This window comes from Equus quagga, chromosome 2 (genome assembly GCF_021613505.1).
Source record: "Equus quagga isolate Etosha38 chromosome 2, UCLA_HA_Equagga_1.0, whole genome shotgun sequence".
NCBI classification, from domain to species: Eukaryota; Metazoa; Chordata; class Mammalia; order Perissodactyla; family Equidae; genus Equus; species Equus quagga.
In genome coordinates, this window is record NC_060268.1 from 140588713 (window position 1) to 140608210 (window position 19498).

The 19498-nt window shown below is 36.4% G+C and overlaps 1 protein-coding gene across 1 annotated transcript in view; it reads left to right on the plus strand.

The window, feature by feature from the left end:
• PCDH15 (protocadherin related 15) overlaps positions 1 to 19498 on the plus strand; it is an 874042-nt gene that overhangs the window by 427847 nt on the left and 426697 nt on the right. The window contains exons 7-8 of the mRNA XM_046654051.1: positions 4758 to 4877; positions 16673 to 16783. Coding sequence (XP_046510007.1) covers positions 4758 to 4877; positions 16673 to 16783 — 231 coding nt within the window. The remainder of the gene's footprint in view (positions 1 to 4757; positions 4878 to 16672; positions 16784 to 19498) is intronic.

Sequence of the window (19498 nt, forward strand, 5' to 3'; positions counted from 1 at the left end):
TGAAGATTTTCAACGCCCATGTAATATTCAGAAATTCATAAAGCACCAGTGTACTACGTCTCTTGTAATGAGAATAAATAATGGTGATATGTGTAAATTTATCTTTATGTAATATATGTGTGCATTTGTATGCGTGCATAGATATGTATAGATTTCTGTTGGGTATATATATAAAAATAAATTAATGAAGTAGGATGGTGAAATCTACTATTTTTGGAAAGCATTTTGTGTGCTCCAACTCTCTTTTGCTTGTTTGCATCTGGTATAGGCCATCTCATTGGAGCCTTTTTAGCCTTGGAAGACCTTCCACATTAGCACAAAATGCCTTCTCTACTTTTTTTTTTTTTTAGCTATTTCTTTTATATTAGCTTCAAACACTTCAAACCCTAGCTTTTATTGGAACAGGTCCACCATCTGAGTGGCAGATCATTGACAAATGTGTGCAGCCCAGTTTCTGAAACACTTTAGTATTGCATTTTACATGGGTTTGTCTATGTGTGGACGTTTGCTTATTCTCATAGTACAAATGAGTAGGAATAATCTGTGCTAAGATGTTTGGCCTCAATGCACAACTGTGGAAGAGAGCAAAACTCGCTAGTCTATACAAATACTGAACTAATGACTTGGCGTACTACCTGAGTCCTCTGCTGTCAAAAACTAAATACCACATTTTCCAAGTTGGGGGAAAAATCTTTAATCTAATTTTTACTGAAATTGTAAACAGATACAGCACTGTGAATGAAATAGGATGCTGAAATCTACTACTGCTATCCTAATGCTGCCCATTTAATTTTCAAGGATATAAAGTCTTTATTTAAAAAGAGCTTAATGGGCCTGCCCATTGGCATAGCGGTTAAGTCCGCGTGTTCTTGTTCACCAGCCTGGGGTTCACCGGTTCGGATCCCGGGTGCAGATATATGCACCGCTTTTCAAGCCATGCTGTGGCAGGCATCCCACATATAAAGCAGAGGAAGATGGGCATGGATGTTAGCTCAGGGCCTGTCTTCCTCAGCAAACAGTGGAGGATTGGCAGCAGATGTTAGCTCAGGGCTAATCTCCCTCCAAAAAAAAAAAAAAAAAGAAAACAGAGCTTAAAATTCTATTTAGAGATCATTCATAACCTTATTTGATATCATTATAGAAATGATAAGGTTTATTCTCTATTTCCACAGCTGGGCAATTGTTTCTCTTTTATTTTCCATTCAAAAATATACACTAAAAGAATTTATTATAGAATCATATTTCTACTTGTAATTTCAAGGAATAATAAAAAATATATAAGCATATAAATTCTTTGAGGGACAATTATATGTGGTACCCCAAAATAAGCTAAAATCCTAAAATGAGAGGGATTGGAATTGAATTACTTTTTTAATTAACCATAAATAGCAACCACAAACAAATGCATTGTAAGTCCTTTTTCAATAACAATCTTTGTTGAACTTTGTCACCAAGCGTATTTTTTAAAGGCAACCAAAGAAAAATAATGTGGGGTTTATTTTAAACAGCTAGATATTAAAAATTATATGTATTTATAAATGTGATTTTTAAATGGTGAGAGACTGTCCGTGATGAAGAAAACCATTAATTGACAATATGTTAAAGCACTTCTATGTTGACTTTTCTGAGTTTCAAAAACATTTGGACAGCTAAAGAAAAATACAGATATTTTTCATAGTCAGAGTCTTTGATTTTGCAAATGTGTCTTTGGATTTGCAAATATTACATTGTAAGAAATAAAATCCTTCAAACCATCTATTCCAGCCAAATACTGTCATATAACGTTTATTTCCAGAAACTTAATCTTGAATAAGACTGGAAAAATTAGAAAATGTTGAGATTTAGAGAATATTATACTTTATTTTCTCCCTTACTAAAAACAGTTCTTTTCTTACAACAATTGCCATTCTATTACTTCCACCAAATCATCAGGGTGGTTTCATTTATGTCTTGGATTCTGAGACTCAAATGTCAAGTTAGTTCTTTTCTTTTTTTCTACACACATAGGTAATACTTCAAATTTTACATCAGGTCAGATCAAATTTATGTTATTAAACCAGCATGAAGAAAATCATCTACCTGTCTTTACATAATTTAAAATTTCCCAAAGAAAATTATCATTGTGTAGTAAAAATGCATTTGAGCGTTAGAGAAACTGTCATACTATCAAATGAGAGGGTGGTAAGGCTTTTGTTTGTTTGTTTGTTTTAATTTTAAATAACTTTGATATGTGATCACTAATTGAAGTCCCAAAATTTCACAATGTATAGAATGATGTACTGCTTATTCTGTTGCAACCTTTCTTTAAATTAGAAAACCTCTTAAAAAATAAAAAAAATCGGGGGCCAGCCTTGAGGCGTGAGTGGTTAAGTTCAGCGCACTCTGCTTCGGTGGCCTGGGTTCGCAGGCTTGGATCCTGCTTGCAAACCTACACCACTCATCAGCCATACTGTGATGGCGACCCACATACAAAATAGTGGAAGATTGGCACAGGTGTTAGCTCAGGGCTAATCTCCCTCACTGAAAAAAAAGGAAAATTAGTTTTAGTAATGATGAGTAGATATTAAAAAAATCAATGTTATAGCAAATTTTCCTTTATGTACGTATTAAGTGGGCTAGCAGAATTGATTAAGTAGGGAAAGTGTGGTTTCTTTCAGCACTCTTTCTGCTCACTTTTTGTTGCAAAACTCTTGTTTCCCTGGCTTCCAGCTGCTCATGGATCTCAGGAACTTCAACATTTTGGTACATGGTCTAAGCAATCCCTGGACCTCTTATCCTTTCCCTGGGCTACGGCACTTCAGGATCCTGCTCTGTAATGAATCAAGTACAATAGTATATGTTGTCTCAGTGAGTAGGTTGAAAGAGATGGACACATTGTTTCAAAATTTCCAGACACTTACTGTTCCAATTTTTTCTGTTTGTTTCATTTTGTCTTTGTTTTGCTTCATTTTGATTTTTTAATTTAACCCCATAATACAGTTATGTTCTTTAGCAGCAAAGATCTTTGATTAAGTACTTTGTTTATTGTATTAGATATCGAGAAACAAATCATTCTCATTCAATTTTAAAATTTCATAATTTAAAAATCAAAGCCTAGCTACATAAGAATGGATAAATTTTTCTAAGAGAGTACGATGACTTTTGGAACAGAGATTCCATTAAAAAATCTTAAAATGTTGGCTTGGAAACCTTTTAATTGACTAACATTTCCATGAAACCCATCCTGCTCTGGTCTCTCAGTGTTCTTACGTGTCTAGTTAAACCACCTTCTCTCACTTCATTCTCCGCTCTCTTTGAGCTGTAGTCAAAGTTTGCCTTTTAAAACTGTCTGCCAGGAGGGCTGACTTTATAAAGATCCACCACTTTATACTTATGGTTTATTTCTTTACTCATAGTTGAATTCTTTTTCTAAATCAGAAGTTGAAATCGACTGTGGTTGCTGTGCCAATGCACGTATTTTGTTTAGCCCATTAAAGTCATAATTTAATTTTCTGAAATCTGCCATCAACCTTAGAACCAAGAGATTTCACATAAAATTAGAATATTAGCAGACCTAGTAATATTGGCAACACATCCCATTATGGCAAGTATTTGCTAGGGCCGAGGAGCAGCTGCCACTTTAGAAGGAGCATGTGCTCCCCAGTCGCCATCATTCCCATCAGGTTTGCTTCACTCATTTACATTACCTGACGGATCCCTGTAGACATTTGAGTCTGTAGTGCTGAAAATAGAAGTCAATGAGACGACTATTTTTTCTTTCTTGGAAACTGTTTCTCCGTGAAGGAATCCCATTTAAAAACTAACAAAACATATCTCACAACAAAATTTAAAAATCTCTGCTCTTTAGAGCCAAAGGGCTTATGTTTATTGACAAAACTTATTTATTCATGGTGACAATACAATGATTAGGGAAGAAAAGTGTAAAATGTAAGCACAAGAAAAACGTGCACCATATTCTGATGTGGGTGGAGAGTGATATATCAGGCATGGTTTAAGAGAGGGTGATACCTAATTAAGTTGAAATGTAACTAATGAGTAGGATTCCAGCTAAAGCTTGAGCGACTGCAGACTCTGGATGTAGGAATATATTATGCAAAGACGTACAGATAGGAGAAAATAGTGATTCTCCGGTTGAGATCAATAGGAAATAAAGCTAGACACTTAGTCCAAATGCCAAATCATGGTCTTATACGCCACATTTAGTTTTGTTGTTGTTTTAATACAAAATGAAAAGATATGAGCACTCTCTCCAACTCTTCTCACATGATGGCTTTCTACTCAACCAATATTACAATCACTGAAGAAATTTCCAGCTTTCTCTCTCCTCTGATAGACAGGGAATCCATTGTCTCCAAACCTCTTCCTCAAACTTGCCACTTGCGTGTAATTACACCCTGGATTTCATTGATCTCTCTGAAGTGGATTTTGATTTTGAAATAAAGTAACTAACTTCCTCATACAATTTAAATTCTAGCTTGTAGGTAACCTAGTGCATCAAGGTTTTTAAAGGAGGAACAACAGACACATTTTCTCCATGGGGGCTAAGATGCTAATCGTCATAAATCGGTCCAAATGTGCTTCCCACTGAATCAGGGCCTTCCATTTCTTTACCCAAAGCAAGGCCCATGATGTTGGAAATTTCAGACTTTATACGAACTCCTATATGTGTAATAAAGGGCTGGTTTTTGTGCTGGAACACTTCTAGCGTGCAGCTGATGAAATAAGAATTGACAATTTTTCTTTCATTTTCTTTTCAGCTCACTCCAGTTGGCACCACAATATTTACAGGATTTGCAGGAGACAATGGAGCTACAGACATAGATGATGGCCCAAATGGACAGATAGAATATGTTATTCAGTATAATCCAGCTGATCCGGTATGTAAATACCTACTTGCAGTGGGACTTTACTATGAGGAATAAAGTTAATGTTTCCTTCAGCTGATATTTATTGTATTGTTCTGTTACTCAGCTTCTGGAATCATACTAGTAACCATACTATAATTAAACATTATCTCAAAATTACATTCTTTTTAATATTTGTGCTGTACTTTTGAAAGCTAATTTTTGGTGATATTTGTCAGTAAAAGTTTAAAATGTATTTATAAGTAAAGTATGCCATTTCTGCTAAATTGCCATGATCCTTATGGACCCCTAAGCATTCTAAACAAATCAATGGAGATATAAAAAATATGATGCATATGCTTTACAGAGCTCGCAGATTAATATCACCATACCACTTCTCCACATAAACACACCCCAGACATATCTCTGGTGATGACAATCCCTGAAAATCCCAACCATCCCACCAATCAAAGCTAAGGTAGAGAAAAGGACAAAGCCTCTAGCCATAGGCTTTTTTCCTTTTTGCATTAGACCATGGGATTTCTACATTGTTTTCTAGGCTGTGAAATTATTTCTTCTAATCATATATTAAACAGTACAGATAAAATCAGAATTGTTTTCTTGAAGCTCAAGCCAGAAATTGTGCTGCTATCTTCCTTCCTCTTTTCCCAAGGAAACTTCTCAGAACACGATGGGCTCCTCAGAGCATAGTTTTAAAATCACATCTTAAGTGAGTTTTCTAAATTAATGCTTTCCCTTTATGTTTAATGTTAGAAATATAAAAAGTGGTAAAGTTAACATTATATCTTCATTTTTAAGTTATGTATTTCTTATACAAGCTTCAAACAAACAAACAAAACTATTGAGCTTTCAGAGACTAAGAACTCACAGTAAGATCTACCTTACAAAATTATTGTTAGAAGTAAGTGGATTGCAATGCATTTTCTCATTTTATTGTCACAAGTCAATTAGTAGCAGTATCTCTATTGCTTAGGCAAGAAAGCTGGCCCATAAGTGAAGCGATTTGCCTAGTATTGCACAGCCAATTCTAAGCCATAGAGTCAAGACTCCGATTTCAGAGTAGCATGCGCTTCACTCTTCCTCTATTGTGTTCCAACAAAATAGTTGTAGTGATTGTGTTAAAATTTTCAAAAGATTTGGAGAACCAAAAGAGTCCATGGGCATAGCAGGGTCAAGGGAAGATTTGGGGGGATTTTTTTTGTTTTAGTTTTTCCCCTAAAAAGTATGTCTCCACATGTTTGTAGGCAGAGACAATGAAACCAAGAGATAGGGAGATAATGAGAATGTGACAGAGAAGGACAGTAAGTATGAGGGGTTACACAAGAAATGGAGTAGAAAAAAGCAAAGAAAAAGCAGAGGAGAAAAGGGCAAGAGAAACACTTTTTCCTTAAAAGTAGAAACAGACAGCTGACTACACAGTCTATTTCTAAACCATTTGTTTTTTTTACTGTTTAGGTTTCAAAATAATTAAGAATATGCATGTGCCATGTCTCTAGCTTACATTTTATGAAGATCGTTTCCTAATCTTTACTCGTTAAGTTGTAAAAATGCAACCTCCCAGCGAGTATAGACTAGCCAGGCTATGCATTTTAGGAAAATATTTATTACATTGCATAAAAGAAAAACCTATCCAAGGTTTAGATATAATGCGAGACAAAAATGTGTTACTTAGAAGCTAGCTTTTAGAAGTTTTGTGAGGCTGAAATTCCTTGTGAGCTGTCCAGTAATTCCATCTGAATTCTTCCCTCTTTCGAGGATTTGTGGACTTGGCATCAAATACAATACGGATCTTTTACTACCTACAGATTGGATAAGCCAATCAGTCACATGCAGTTTCCAAATTGCAAAAAAAAAGAAAAATGTACTTTAGCAAGCTAGCGCTACTGCGGAAGAAAGAAAGAAATTTTCTGGCGTGGTGCTAATTCAATGAGGCAAAAGAAAAAGACATCATGACAGTACCTAACTTAGGGTATCTTGGAGAGAAAGTATTAACCAAGTCACATCCTTACAGAGAATCCATCTTTAGCCATCGCAGAAACTTAGTGTAAACCTCAGTATCAGTTTTGTCTCTTGTAAGATCAATGAGAGAGAAATGATTTTTATATTCTGCCACTGTTACATTTCTAGTAATTCTGCTCATATTAACAGCATCATAATATTCTTCTGCTTATTTCTCAATGTCAAAAGAAAATTGTATGTGTTACGAACATATGTAACCTGAAAATGTGACTACATCTGGCCTTTGCAACCAAAATCGTATTTCTTTCAAATTAGTCTCACACTGTATAGTAAATGGTAAAAGGTGTAGATTGGTCTGTTCTACTTAAAAATCTTAGGTTTTTGGTTTTTTTTTTTTTCATTTGATGCTGCATTTTTCATTAGCAGAAATCACAAATTAGTGACCTGGAGTTTCATTCAACTCACAGACATTTCATTTGGCCACAAATTATTTTAAATAATTTTTTGAGCCAATATCTAAAAATCATGAAATTTCACATTCAAATTTAGGTTTCTCTTCTCTCTTAAGAAAGAGAAATACGACAACACTGATCCTAATTTTGAAGACAGCAATCAGCTAGAGTTGAGTTGCAGCTTTCCCATTAAGAACAAACTTCTATTACCCAGGCAATATTTCTACATCTACTTATACCATTGTTGCTTCACTCAATTTACATTATCTACTTCATCCGTCTAGAAATTTACAAATGTAACTCTTCCCTTACAGTAAAACAAAGTATTTTTAATTGATTCTTCCCATCATTTTAAACACTGGCCTCCAGTGTTTCTGATAAGAGAAGTCAATGGAAATTTGAATTTCCCCCTATGTAATGTGTTGTTTTTCTCTGGCTGCTTTCAAGATTTTCTTTTAATCTTGAGTGTTTGGCAACCTGACTGTGGCATGCCAAGGTGTGGTTTTCTTTGTATTTATCCTTTTTGTGGAGGCTTTGCTGAACTTCTATAATCTCTGAATTTCCCTTTCACCAGTTAAAAAAATTATCGCTTGTTATTTATCTAATAATTTCACTCCCGTTTCCCTGACTTCTCTCCCTCCAAGACACCAATTACAGGTATGTTAGGCATTTAAACCTTGCTCCACAGGTATAAGCTTGGTTCAGATATTTTCAATATATTTTACTCGTTTACCTGCAAACTGGGTATTTTCTATTGACCTATATTCAAGGTCACTGCATTCTCTGCCATCTCCATTCTGTTGTTAAACCAATCCAATGTATCCATTGGTCTCTCTCTTTTTTTTTTTTAAATTTTAGTTAGCATACTATTCAGGTCTAAATTTTCCATATTTTTATATTTTTCATGTCTTTTCTGAGATTTCTCATCTTTTCATTTATGGTGAGCATATTATTTTTACATCTCTAAGCACAGGCATAGTTACAGTAGCTGCTTTAAAATCTTGGGCTTGTTCTAACTTTGGTCTTCTTTGATTTTTCTCTCTTGAAAAGGCATCATCTTTCCTGGTTCATCCTATGTCAAAATGTTTTGGACTCTATCTGGGATATTGTGAATATTATGTTGTGGAGAGACTCTTGATTCTATTATATTCCCCTGAGGAGATTTTATTGTTTATTTGTTTGTCTTTAATTTTAGTAGAGAATTTGGTTAAACTCAAATTGAAAACTTTCTCTTGGGTACAGCTCAAATCTCAATTCAGTATGTATTTTTTCTGAGTTGATCTGCTGTATGACCCAGGCAGATATGATTCAGCAAGCAACTAGAGATGTGGACATAGTTTATAAGTGGAATCTTGTTCTCTCTCTTTCTGGCTTTCTCCTTTCCAATATTCCCCCTCACTTTCTATCAACTTTAGTTGTCCCCAAATCTATCCCCTGATTCTTCAGGTCAGAAAGACTTCAGTCTCTCCATCAGATTTAACTGCCTCCATGAGGTGCTAAATTCAGCCTTCCCTCAGGCTAACTACCCTAAAATAGGAAACTCATCCATGTTGTCTCTTCTTTCAAGTGTCTAATCTCTTCCAGAATCTGCCTGCTTTGGTTACCTCTATGGGGATGTCAGGTAGTTTTTTGTTTGTTTACTCTGTAGTTTTTCCAGAGTTTATAAGTATTATTTGTGGAAAGATTGAGTCTAGTAGGAGTTAATCAGCCATATAGAAGCAGAACAATTGATTCCCCATGAGTTCCTATCTTCAATATATCTTTAGAAAAATAATACTCATTCATTTTTGCTTCTGAACCATTTTTACTTTCCTAAATCTTAGGCAATAGCAACAATGATAGCATTTCGAAGTTTTAAGAATGATAAAAACATGCATTCATTTCATCCATGACTATGGATCTGCAGTGATGCGCTGTCTGCTAGTTTGCCACTGACACTAGTTTGTAACCAGAGATACTGACATTTCAAATCTACTTCAGGCTGTTTTCTCTATAAGAAAGGGAAAATTGGAGAAAGGGTTGAAAGGGAAGGAGAATTGAGATGTCTATTCATTTATCTCTAGAAAAAGAGAAGATCACTCTCTCGAATACAAGAACATATGTGAGGATACTCTCATGTCAATGTGTTCCTAAATATCAGAGAAGTAAAAATATAGCATCACTTAAAATTACTAAGTTAAAGACTCAGCAAATGTAGTGGTTATCAATTACCAGTACTAAATATATCCTTTAGACAGGTCTTAGGGAATAGCATAATGTATTAGTATCTGTTGCTGTATAACAAACTATCACAAACTTGGTGGCTTAGAACAACACATGCTTATCTTTGCACAGTTTCTGTGGCTGAATCATTGGACAGCCTGAGCTAGGCCCTCTGCTTAGGCTCTCACAAGGATGCATTCTAGGTGTTGACCAGATTAGTCCTCATAGGGAGAGTTGGCTAGGGAAGTGTAGGGGAGGAAGAACTTCTCCTCTACCTTCTAGGTCCTTCTGGCTGGTCTAAGAATTAAAGTGACATGAACCAGAGTAAAAGAGAAAATCAAACAACGTTTAGTAACACATATACATGGGAGAAACCCAGGAAAACTGTGTAACTCTCCAAAAAGGCCAAAGCCACCACTTAATTATTATCTTCAGCTATAGACAAAGGCTTGAGGACGTTGAGGGTAGTGGTTTGGGATTTGAAAAGGGAGGAAGGCGATTTACGTGGAGATGGAAAGCAAATGTTTGGTAAACAAGTGTTTGTTGGGCCATCTATAGACAATCCCCCCCACCCAAAGAGATCTTTTGATGAAATGGCCTTCCTAGAAGCCTTCCTGTCTACCATGCCTAGAATTATCTATGGTGATAGCTCCTTCCTGAGACAGGCCCTTCTACCTTAAACTCTTTTAGGCAATTTGGGGGAAGGTCAAATGTTCTTCCTGAGTCTTTTGTTCTTAAAAATAATCAAGCCATGGGGCCGGCCCAGTGGTGCAGCAGTTAAGTGGGCATGTTCCGCTTTGGTGTCCCGAGTTTTGCTGGTTCGGATCCCGGGTGCGGACAAAGCACCTCTTGGCAAGCCATGCTGTGGTAGGCATCCCACATATAAAGTGGAGAAAGATGGGCATGGATGTTAGCTCAGGGCCAGACTTCCTCAGCAAAAAGAGGAAGATTGGCAGCAGTTAGCTCAGGGCTAATCTTCCTCAAAAAAATTTTAAAAATAATCAAGCCAAAGAGACACATTTCCTGATGGCAAATTCTGATCCCCCACACAGAAGAGTCCCTTTCCGAGTCATCTCAGATTGCTATCAGAATTCCTTTCCTTATGGTTGTAGGACAGAGGGCCTTGGCTTCTAGCTGTCTGCTGGCCAGAGGCTGCTCTTAATTCTTAGAGATCAGCTTTCGTCCCTTAGCTTCTTACTCCATCAAACCTGCAAGTAGAGAGTCTGGAGCTAGTCTGTTTGCAAGTCATGGCCTCTAGACAGTGAACTAGAAGAATTTGTACTATGCTCATCATAGTTATTGTGAAATACTGTTTTTGCTTCCTCATGGTAATACAAAACAAGAGCATTCATAAAGCTTTGAACTTATTAGATTTTTAAAAAAGAAAAAAGAGAGATAAGAAAAACTCTAAAATGTTTAAAATGGGTCAGTATTTGTCATCACATATCTGCAGAAATTCCATCGTGAGGAGTTTATCTTTTATGGAAAAAGGCAATTATAATAGATATCATTCTGATATTTTAAATCCCATTGTTAAGTCAGATTGATAAGACTATTCATCCAATAGCTTGTCATATCACTTTTCTTATCTTAATCGTTTTTTTAATGGCAGACTGAAGTGATGTGTATTCAGCATTTTAAATGTCTTGAACTAAAGTGGTAACCAGGGAACTGATGACATATCCCTTACATCAGTCTCCAGCCAACTAAAGAAGCAGTATAGCATTTCCTTTATCTACTGATGTTGCTCAGAAAAGCACTGCGGACATTTAAGCGGTTGGCACAAGCAGCTTCTTTCCTGGGGGCAGCAGAGTGCTGTTTCAGTGGGTGGGTGGTAACGTCTTTTAACAAGTCCTGCTGAGTCAATTGTTCTTTTATGCTTAACTCCCTATAGTTTTGAAAGAATTGACAAAAAAGAGTCATCATTCTTTTGTAATGTGTAAGCATGTAGTACCTTTGAATTTCCTGAGTCAGGAAGTGAAAATTACAGTTTAAATGCAAAAGATTTTTAGCAGATTATTATCCTAAAATAGTTTGGTCTATAAGTCAAAGTCAAAATTTCAAATATTGTTGAAATATTTTGGGCTAAGCAAAAACAATATTGCTACTTTTAGATAGGTCACTAAGAACATCGTTTTATACTATAATAATGTTTTTACAGGGTGCATTGTATCATGACAGTCTCATGGCCTCATAAAGTCATATTATTCATATTTTACAATGAACACTCATGTTTAATTAAGTCATTGTCTAAAGTCCTTCTTTATGTAAAACTTTGAGCCCAGATCTTTTCACTATAAGTCTGTAACATTTTAACTTCACAACATACATGCCTCTGAAGCCAACCGAAAACTTCTAAATACAATTTCTTAGGAAATTGGTTAGAACAAGGTGAAATGAACTACATTGTAATCTTTAATATATCTTTAAATGTGCATATATATATTTGTGTGTGTGTGTGTAGCAGGGAGGGATAAATTTGTATGAAACAAAGAAACAATCATCAGAGTGTTGATATTCTACTAGGAGCAAATTAATCTTTCTGCTCAAATCCCAGGCCCTTTTGAGTGGACACGCACCACATGACCCTGCTTACTCATCCACTTTTCACTTCAGGTAATTTAGTTAGAGGAGTGGCACCACCAGTGGCAACCAACCTGTGGATGAATCAGCGTTTAACGACATGGTGACCTGATTTCATCAGTGACAAGCTGAAGATTGAATAGGGACTGATTAGGGTGCAGAGTTGGTGCTGTTTATTGGAACTAAGAGATAAAGTCACAGCCATGTTCCAGGAGAACAAATGGGGAAAGCCTGAAGAGAGAGAGAAAGAGGTTGGGGATGATGGAGAGAGACAAACAGAGAGAGACAGACAGGTTGAGAGAGGAGGGGAGAGACTTCAAAAAGATGGAGAAAAACAGTGATAAGAGAATCTATAGCTTCTGAGAGACAGGGAGAGAAGTCTTTCTTGTTACCTAAATTCCTACCACTTCCCAGTTACAGGCCCAGTGAGGCTTTCACATCTTCGTTCTGCCCTTAGATCACCAGGAAATAGATATAAACATATGTGTTTATTTCTATGTGTGTGTCTGTGTGCGTGTCTGTGTGTGCGTGTTTGTCTTAAAAATAAATGTCTCTTCTTTTGAGCTGAATATCTAGTCCTTACTGTTGAATGGAGAATATCACAAACAATATTTTTAAATATAGCATAGATGTGAGAGGTCAAAAAGAATCTTTCCTGCTTCCTAGGAAATGATGAATGACCAGAGCTTTCAGCTGAGAACAAATAGCACTAAGTACCCCATATTCCATTTCTAGAGGATCTCTAACTGTGGGGCCCAACACCTACTTACAAGACTAGCAGAGAGGTGTCATTTTGTCTACATTGGTACTAACTCAGCTTCATGCATATTTAATCAAGAGGGTTGTCGGGGGATGGAGTCATCTCTGGAGAAACACAGATTTGATAGAGTGTCAAAATTCCATCTCCCTTCTTTGGTTAAGTCAGTGTGAGTGTGTGGGGGGCAAGTGGGTATCACACATGCCTCTTACGATTTTTCCCCTACTTCCAACAGTGATAAAATCATTCAAACTGTACTATGCCCTCATTTACTAAATGGAGAATTGACCTTTGTCTGACAGTTGTTGAGTCACTAAACTGCCAGGGAGTTTGAATGGAATCTTAAAAATGTGTTATAGAAGCTTATTTTTGAGTTGAGGCCATGAGCAAATGCCAAAATTCTTACTTATATGCTTAACGTGGTCCTAGCCATCTCCTATTCCAGTATTTCTCAAAGTAAAACCTGGACCATCTACATGAGAATCACCTGAGAGTTTTGTTAGAAATGTAGACTTCCGAAGATTTCTGAAATTTGAGAGAATATATGCTTTGAATCTGCAATCTAAATGATACATTTCTGTGATCCTTATATGATCTAAACTTTGAGAATAATTGTCACATGCCTTTATAGCCTTATCATATAATATCTTTTTTTAAAAAAGAATCGTTTTTTAAACTTAGGTAAAGCTTTAGAAATATTACTAGAATGGGAGATTTACTTCAAATTGATCTAATCCAGTATTCTTTTCCCTAGAGGAAAAATAAAGAGCACCCTAAAGACACATTTCATATTTGCTTCTAATTCTTCTCATGATTATGATTCTATAGTTTTCGAGACAATTGATATTCCACAAATACTTGTTTAATTAATAAATTAGTTAATTTTAGTACAAAGGCTTTCCATATACAATAATTCATAAGCAACATTGATCATAAAGTAGATATTCTTTCTATGTTTCTTAAAACATAAGTATTTATGAAACACCCAGCAAAATGAAAATCTCAGATACCTGTGAAAGATGGAGTTAGCTAATAAGAATTATGTTCAATTAAAAAGTGTTTTGAAGATGAATAAACTACCTAATTACTAACTATATTATTTGTAATAATTCTACAAATGTCCATTGAAAATCATCAACTGGAAAAAGATCACAGGGGCCAGTCTGGTGGCATAGTGGTTAAGTTCACATGCTCTGCTTTGGTGGCCCGGGGTTCGCCGCTTCAGATCCTGGGCGTGGACCTACACACCACTCATCAAGCCACGCTGTGGCCCACAAACAAAATACAGGGAAGATTGGGGCAGATGTTAGCTCAGGGCCAATCCTCACCAAAAAAAAATCACAAACATCCATTAAGTTACTTTGCTGGAGTCATAAATATCAGTATCTCCAGATCATAGACTGAGATGCTTGAGAAATCTGTGAGGAGAAGCAGAAAATACACAAATAACAAGTGTTGTTTGGAAAAAGTCATGTAATATGAGATCAAAGACTTAATCCTAAATTGGATGACAAAGAAGCTTTCACTGGGTAGGATTTGCAAGATTTACTACCCAGAGAAATGAGGGATAGGCTGTTCAGGCAGGAGAAAATAAGAGCAACTGTCAGATGTGAAGAGTAATGGCACATATGGAAAGGAGAGGAGACTACAGGATGAGGACACGTAGACAGGAGATAGTCATGTATCAAAGTGCTTTCAGCTGCAAATAATAGAAAACTAAATTGAAAGTGGCTTAGCCAATAAGGTCAATTATCTCTCATAATATTTTGTTCAGAGATGGGGTGGCGTCAGGATTTGCTCAGTAATTCAGAGACAACACAGATCTAGTCTCTTTCCATCTGTTCTGCCTTCCTCAGCGTATTATTTACTTTTAGATTAATTTCGTCAATAGTCCCAAAACGGCTGCTAAAGTCCCAGGTCTTACATCCTTACAGCAGCTTCTATAAGCAGAAAAGGCAACATTTTTTTAATGGTGGACTCTCTACAATTAAGAAAAATTCTTCATGTTACTTAGAATTAGATCTCATGTACATTTCCCAAACTATCACTGGTAAGAACCATGGAATTACCACAGCTGAGTTAGATTAATCAAGACTCATCCCTGTTAGGCACATCATACCCCCTAAAGCACAAAGCCACCAGTTATCTGAGCTCATTTGGAGTCCGGTGTGGAGGGATGAGGTGGTTTTTTGGTAAGCAACCCACAGTATCTCCCATATATATGCTAGAAATTGGCATGTCTTTACAGTTATTGAATCTCTAAAATTTAACAACCCTCTAACCACACATTGAGTTGTGTTTTACCATGTAAATGGCAATTATTAACTAAAGTTTTCCCCATAATTAACATAGATGTTCAGATTAAATCATTTTTACTCTCTCCTGACATAGTTGAGAGTCCCACTCAGAGATACCAGCAATGCTTAAATAGGCAAAAATTTAGGGAAAATGTCAAATGCTTGTTTTTAATTGTAGATATCCTTCACCATACATTTTGTGTACTTATATTTAAAAGTATTACTTTTAAATAACTGTATCCAAGAAAGATCTGCAAAGCCGATTATATGGGCACAGAGTAAATCATCTAAACATATACATCAATTATGTACTGTATGCGTGTGTGCATGTGTACCAGAAAGGGAGGGCGGAAGAAGAGAGAGGAAGAGGGAGAGATCATAAGTCTAGATATTGCAGGTTAATCCACCCACATTCCCCGAATGAGCCTGACATGGGAGATTTGAGTTGCCTTTCTCTCATTAAGTCTCACATCCTGAGTGACTCTCCTTGTGTCATCTGCAGAAAGTGTCCACACACACACACACACACACACTTCCTTCCCTTTCACTTTTTCTCCTTCTCCTCCCACTTTCCTCCCCTACTTCCTTTCCTTTTTTGATCCTCCCTTCCTTTCTTTCCGCCCTTCCTTTTTCTCCCCTCCTCCTCCTCTGAAACAATCTAATGTAGATCCAAGCTAAGCATTTCACCTGTGCCCAAAATCATATGCGCAATAATAACTACATAAAACTAATGAAACAAAAAAAATTCCAGTGCTGGAAGTAAACCTGATTTGTTGTAGTTATTGAGAGACTATTTTCTCAGTCTTCAAAATGGCACTAAAACACAGGAGTGATGTAAGATTTTTTCAAGGATAAAAGACTGATCTTATAAATTATATTCTCTTAAGGTGTGAATATACTATCTTACACTGAGGGCTGCTTATACCAGAGCAATGCTGGAAGGCATTTTAGAGATTGCCCTATGACCAGCATGTCACCAGGAAGAAACTCAATCTCGGACAGGGTAGGAGACTTAACCAATCGCAGCAGTTCTGAGGTCTGAAAAAAATTAACCTATAACAGATTGTTTTTTCACAAAAACATGCTGTTTCAAGTTAATAGTCGTATTTAATACTTGAAAATGCTGAGAAATCAGAATAGGCACCAGTGTTGAAAAGGGATGTTATGTAGAAATCACAAATTGCAATGTTTAAATCCTTTGTTGATAAAACAAGTGATGAAAAGATAATATGGTAACCAGGAAGATTTCTAGATACCTACACTTTGACTTAGAAGTATCCCAGGGCTGTTGATGGATAACCTTAGTAATATATGAAAAACTATCACAGGAAACAAGTTTCCTGGTTATTATCAAAGGACTCTGGTGAAACCCATTGATCAAAATGGAAAGTTTTTAGAAATGATAAGAATATTCAATCTGAAACTTATGCTCACGTTCTATTTTCAGCTGATTAGAATGCCAACTGTAATTTTCAAGGGGACTAAACTACAATATCGAATTCTTTAATTCATCTTATATTCAAATGATCCGAAATATGTATCTTTACCTTTTCACAGACATCCAATGACACCTTTGAAATTCCCCTCATGTTGACTGGAAACGTAGTGTTAAGAAAGAGGCTCAATTATGAAGATAAGACTCGCTACTTTGTCATCATCCAGGCTAATGTGAGTATTGAATTTCTCTTACTTCACTCCTGTGAACTTAGGAGGTAAAAACCTTATGCAAAATGTATAAGTGCTCGTAGAGTGTTCAGTGTAATTTGCAACCTCAACAAGGTCGTCCTGCCCTCTGTGTAATTTATATATTATATAGTTCCAGCTGAAGAATGGGATGGGATGGGGTGAGAGGCTTGTTTCCACTCATTGTGTTCTACACTCTCTGAATCACTTGCACCCACTCTTCAATAATTTGTTTTTAGTTCAAACTGAAGTATTTCTCAAAGTGTGGTCCACCAAACAGCTGCAGCTGAATCACCTCGGGAGCATATTAAAAATGCAGATTCCTGGACCCAACCTCAGACCGTCTGAAGAAAAGTTGTAGAGGGCAGAAGTAGAATACTTGCATTCTTTAGTAGCTCTCTAGGGGATTCCAAAGTACACTAAAGGTGGAGAACAACTGTTGAATTGGTAACCTTTCCCTCATGCCTATCATTTATTGACTAGCTGCTCACCAGATATCGACTACTATAACCATAACTGTGATATGTGGACAGGAGTAACAGAAAACCTGAAAAACAGTTGCTTATATAACATGGTCATTTATTGTTATTATTATTATTTTAATAAAATCCCTAGATTTATGTGGTTCAAGGGTTGGTTTGACAGCTCAAGTATATCACCAAAGACTTGACTTCCTTCTCTCCTTCCACTCTGCCCTTCCCTGAAGTTTGGCTATTTTTCCAATGTCTTATCTGTTGGGTGCTGGGGAATACCACAGTCATGAGCATCACAGCTGTATTTCAAGTCTGAGTGTAAGCAAGAAGAAAGAGTTGAAAAACTAGGACTCTTTTTATGTTTATTGATTCTGTCTTCTTTTATCTGAGAAGAAACTCTTTCCCAGAGCCCTCTCCCACCCAGCTTCCCCCTACAGAACTGGATCACATAGTCAGCATAGTGGAAAGGAAGGTTGAGGAAGTCTGTGTGTGGTAAAGAAGAATGAGATATCATCTCTGGATGACACCAGGAATGGTTCATCTCCCGGGGCTGGGCACATTGATGACCTGGAAAAGAAAATTCAACAGCAAGGAGAAGAATGGAGCTAGCATTTTTGCAAAAAACCAGCAGGGCTGGCCACAGATAGCATCTAACATTGAAAAACTCCCATAGCAAGTGACAGGGCCACGTTCCGAAAGGTAGGCAGACCCTGAAGGCAGTCTGTGCCTTTAATGATGCCTAAGTATTAAAATCTTACTTATACAACAGAACAGAAAGACAGCCGTGAGAGGCAAAGGTAAATATCCTCCATCAGCTGTTCTGAGCCAGTTTATAGGCAACAAACTGTCACTAAATGGCCATATTTTGCCTTTCTTAGAGATACTTCACCAGAAAGTGTGTATGTGTGTGTGCATACACACATATATCTATAAATGCATATCTAAAATGTGTATGGGTAAATAAAGACAGAAATCTAATATTTGAAACCCGAATTCTAGGCTTTCATTCAATTTCTTTTTTTCAATTCAATGTGGATTGTCTTGGTGTCCAATGGTAGAGACTAGAGTGAAAACTGTTGTTATAGGAAAAAGTAAAATCTACTGGAGAAGAGCCTTTCAGAGCTACTCAAAACACTGAAGTCTTTAAAAAAAAAAAAAAATTTCTACATAAGTAAAAATGTGAAGGAAGTATTTAATTTCCCTGTCTGACTCAGAATTTCTAACATAATTTATGGAAAAGTCAGATTGCTGTGGAATGTATTTGAAAGCTAATTTTAATTGTGCTATTTAAAATGAGCTAATTTTTGGGGCTGGCCCCGTGGCCGAGTGGTTGGGTTCGCGCGCTCCGCTGCAGGCGGCCCAGTGTTTCGTCGGTTCGAATCCTGGGCGCGGACATGGCACTGCTGGTCAGACCACGCTGAGGCAGCGTCCCACATGCCACAACTAGAGGAACCCACAACGAAGAATACACAACTGTGTGCCGGGGGGCTTTGGGGAGAAAAAGGAAAAAATAAAATCTTTTTAAAAAAAAAAAAAAAAAAAAACAATAAAATGAGCTAATTTTTGTAAACAAATGGAAGCTAAAAGAAATCTTCTGAATTGTTGTCTAATTTGAAATGTTTATAAAGCCAAATAGAACAATTTGCATCCAGTTTGCTAGACTACTCATAACTGAGGGAGAGAGTGATACGTTTTTAGCATCTGAGGGATAAAATTATGAAATAGAAGGCTATACATGAATGATTGAACAGATGGAATAGAATTGGTGAGAAGTTGAAGGAAGATTTGAATTTATCTGTAATAATAACTTCTATAAGAAATTTAAATTATACCATGCAAAATGTGAATATTGAATACAGACTATAAGCTTTTTGTTGTTTTTGAAGATTTTCAGAATTATATCCTTTTAATAGCTGTAGAATATACCAAAATTAGGATGTATCACGACTTATTCAACTATACTTTGAGGTTTTTTTGCTTGTTTGTTTGTTTTGGTTTTTTGAACTGGAATTGATGGCTACCCTCATGACTCTTATGAGAGGCTGTGAATGCAGTATGGTGGTAAAAAAACCTCTAGAACCACATTGATTGGATTGAAATCCCAGTTCTGCCATTTACTAGCTGTGTGACTTTGGGCATACTTTGTATGTTGGTTGCTTAACTAATAAAATGGAAATATTAGTGAAATATACCACATAGAGTTCTTGTATTAGCAAGTTAGCAAACA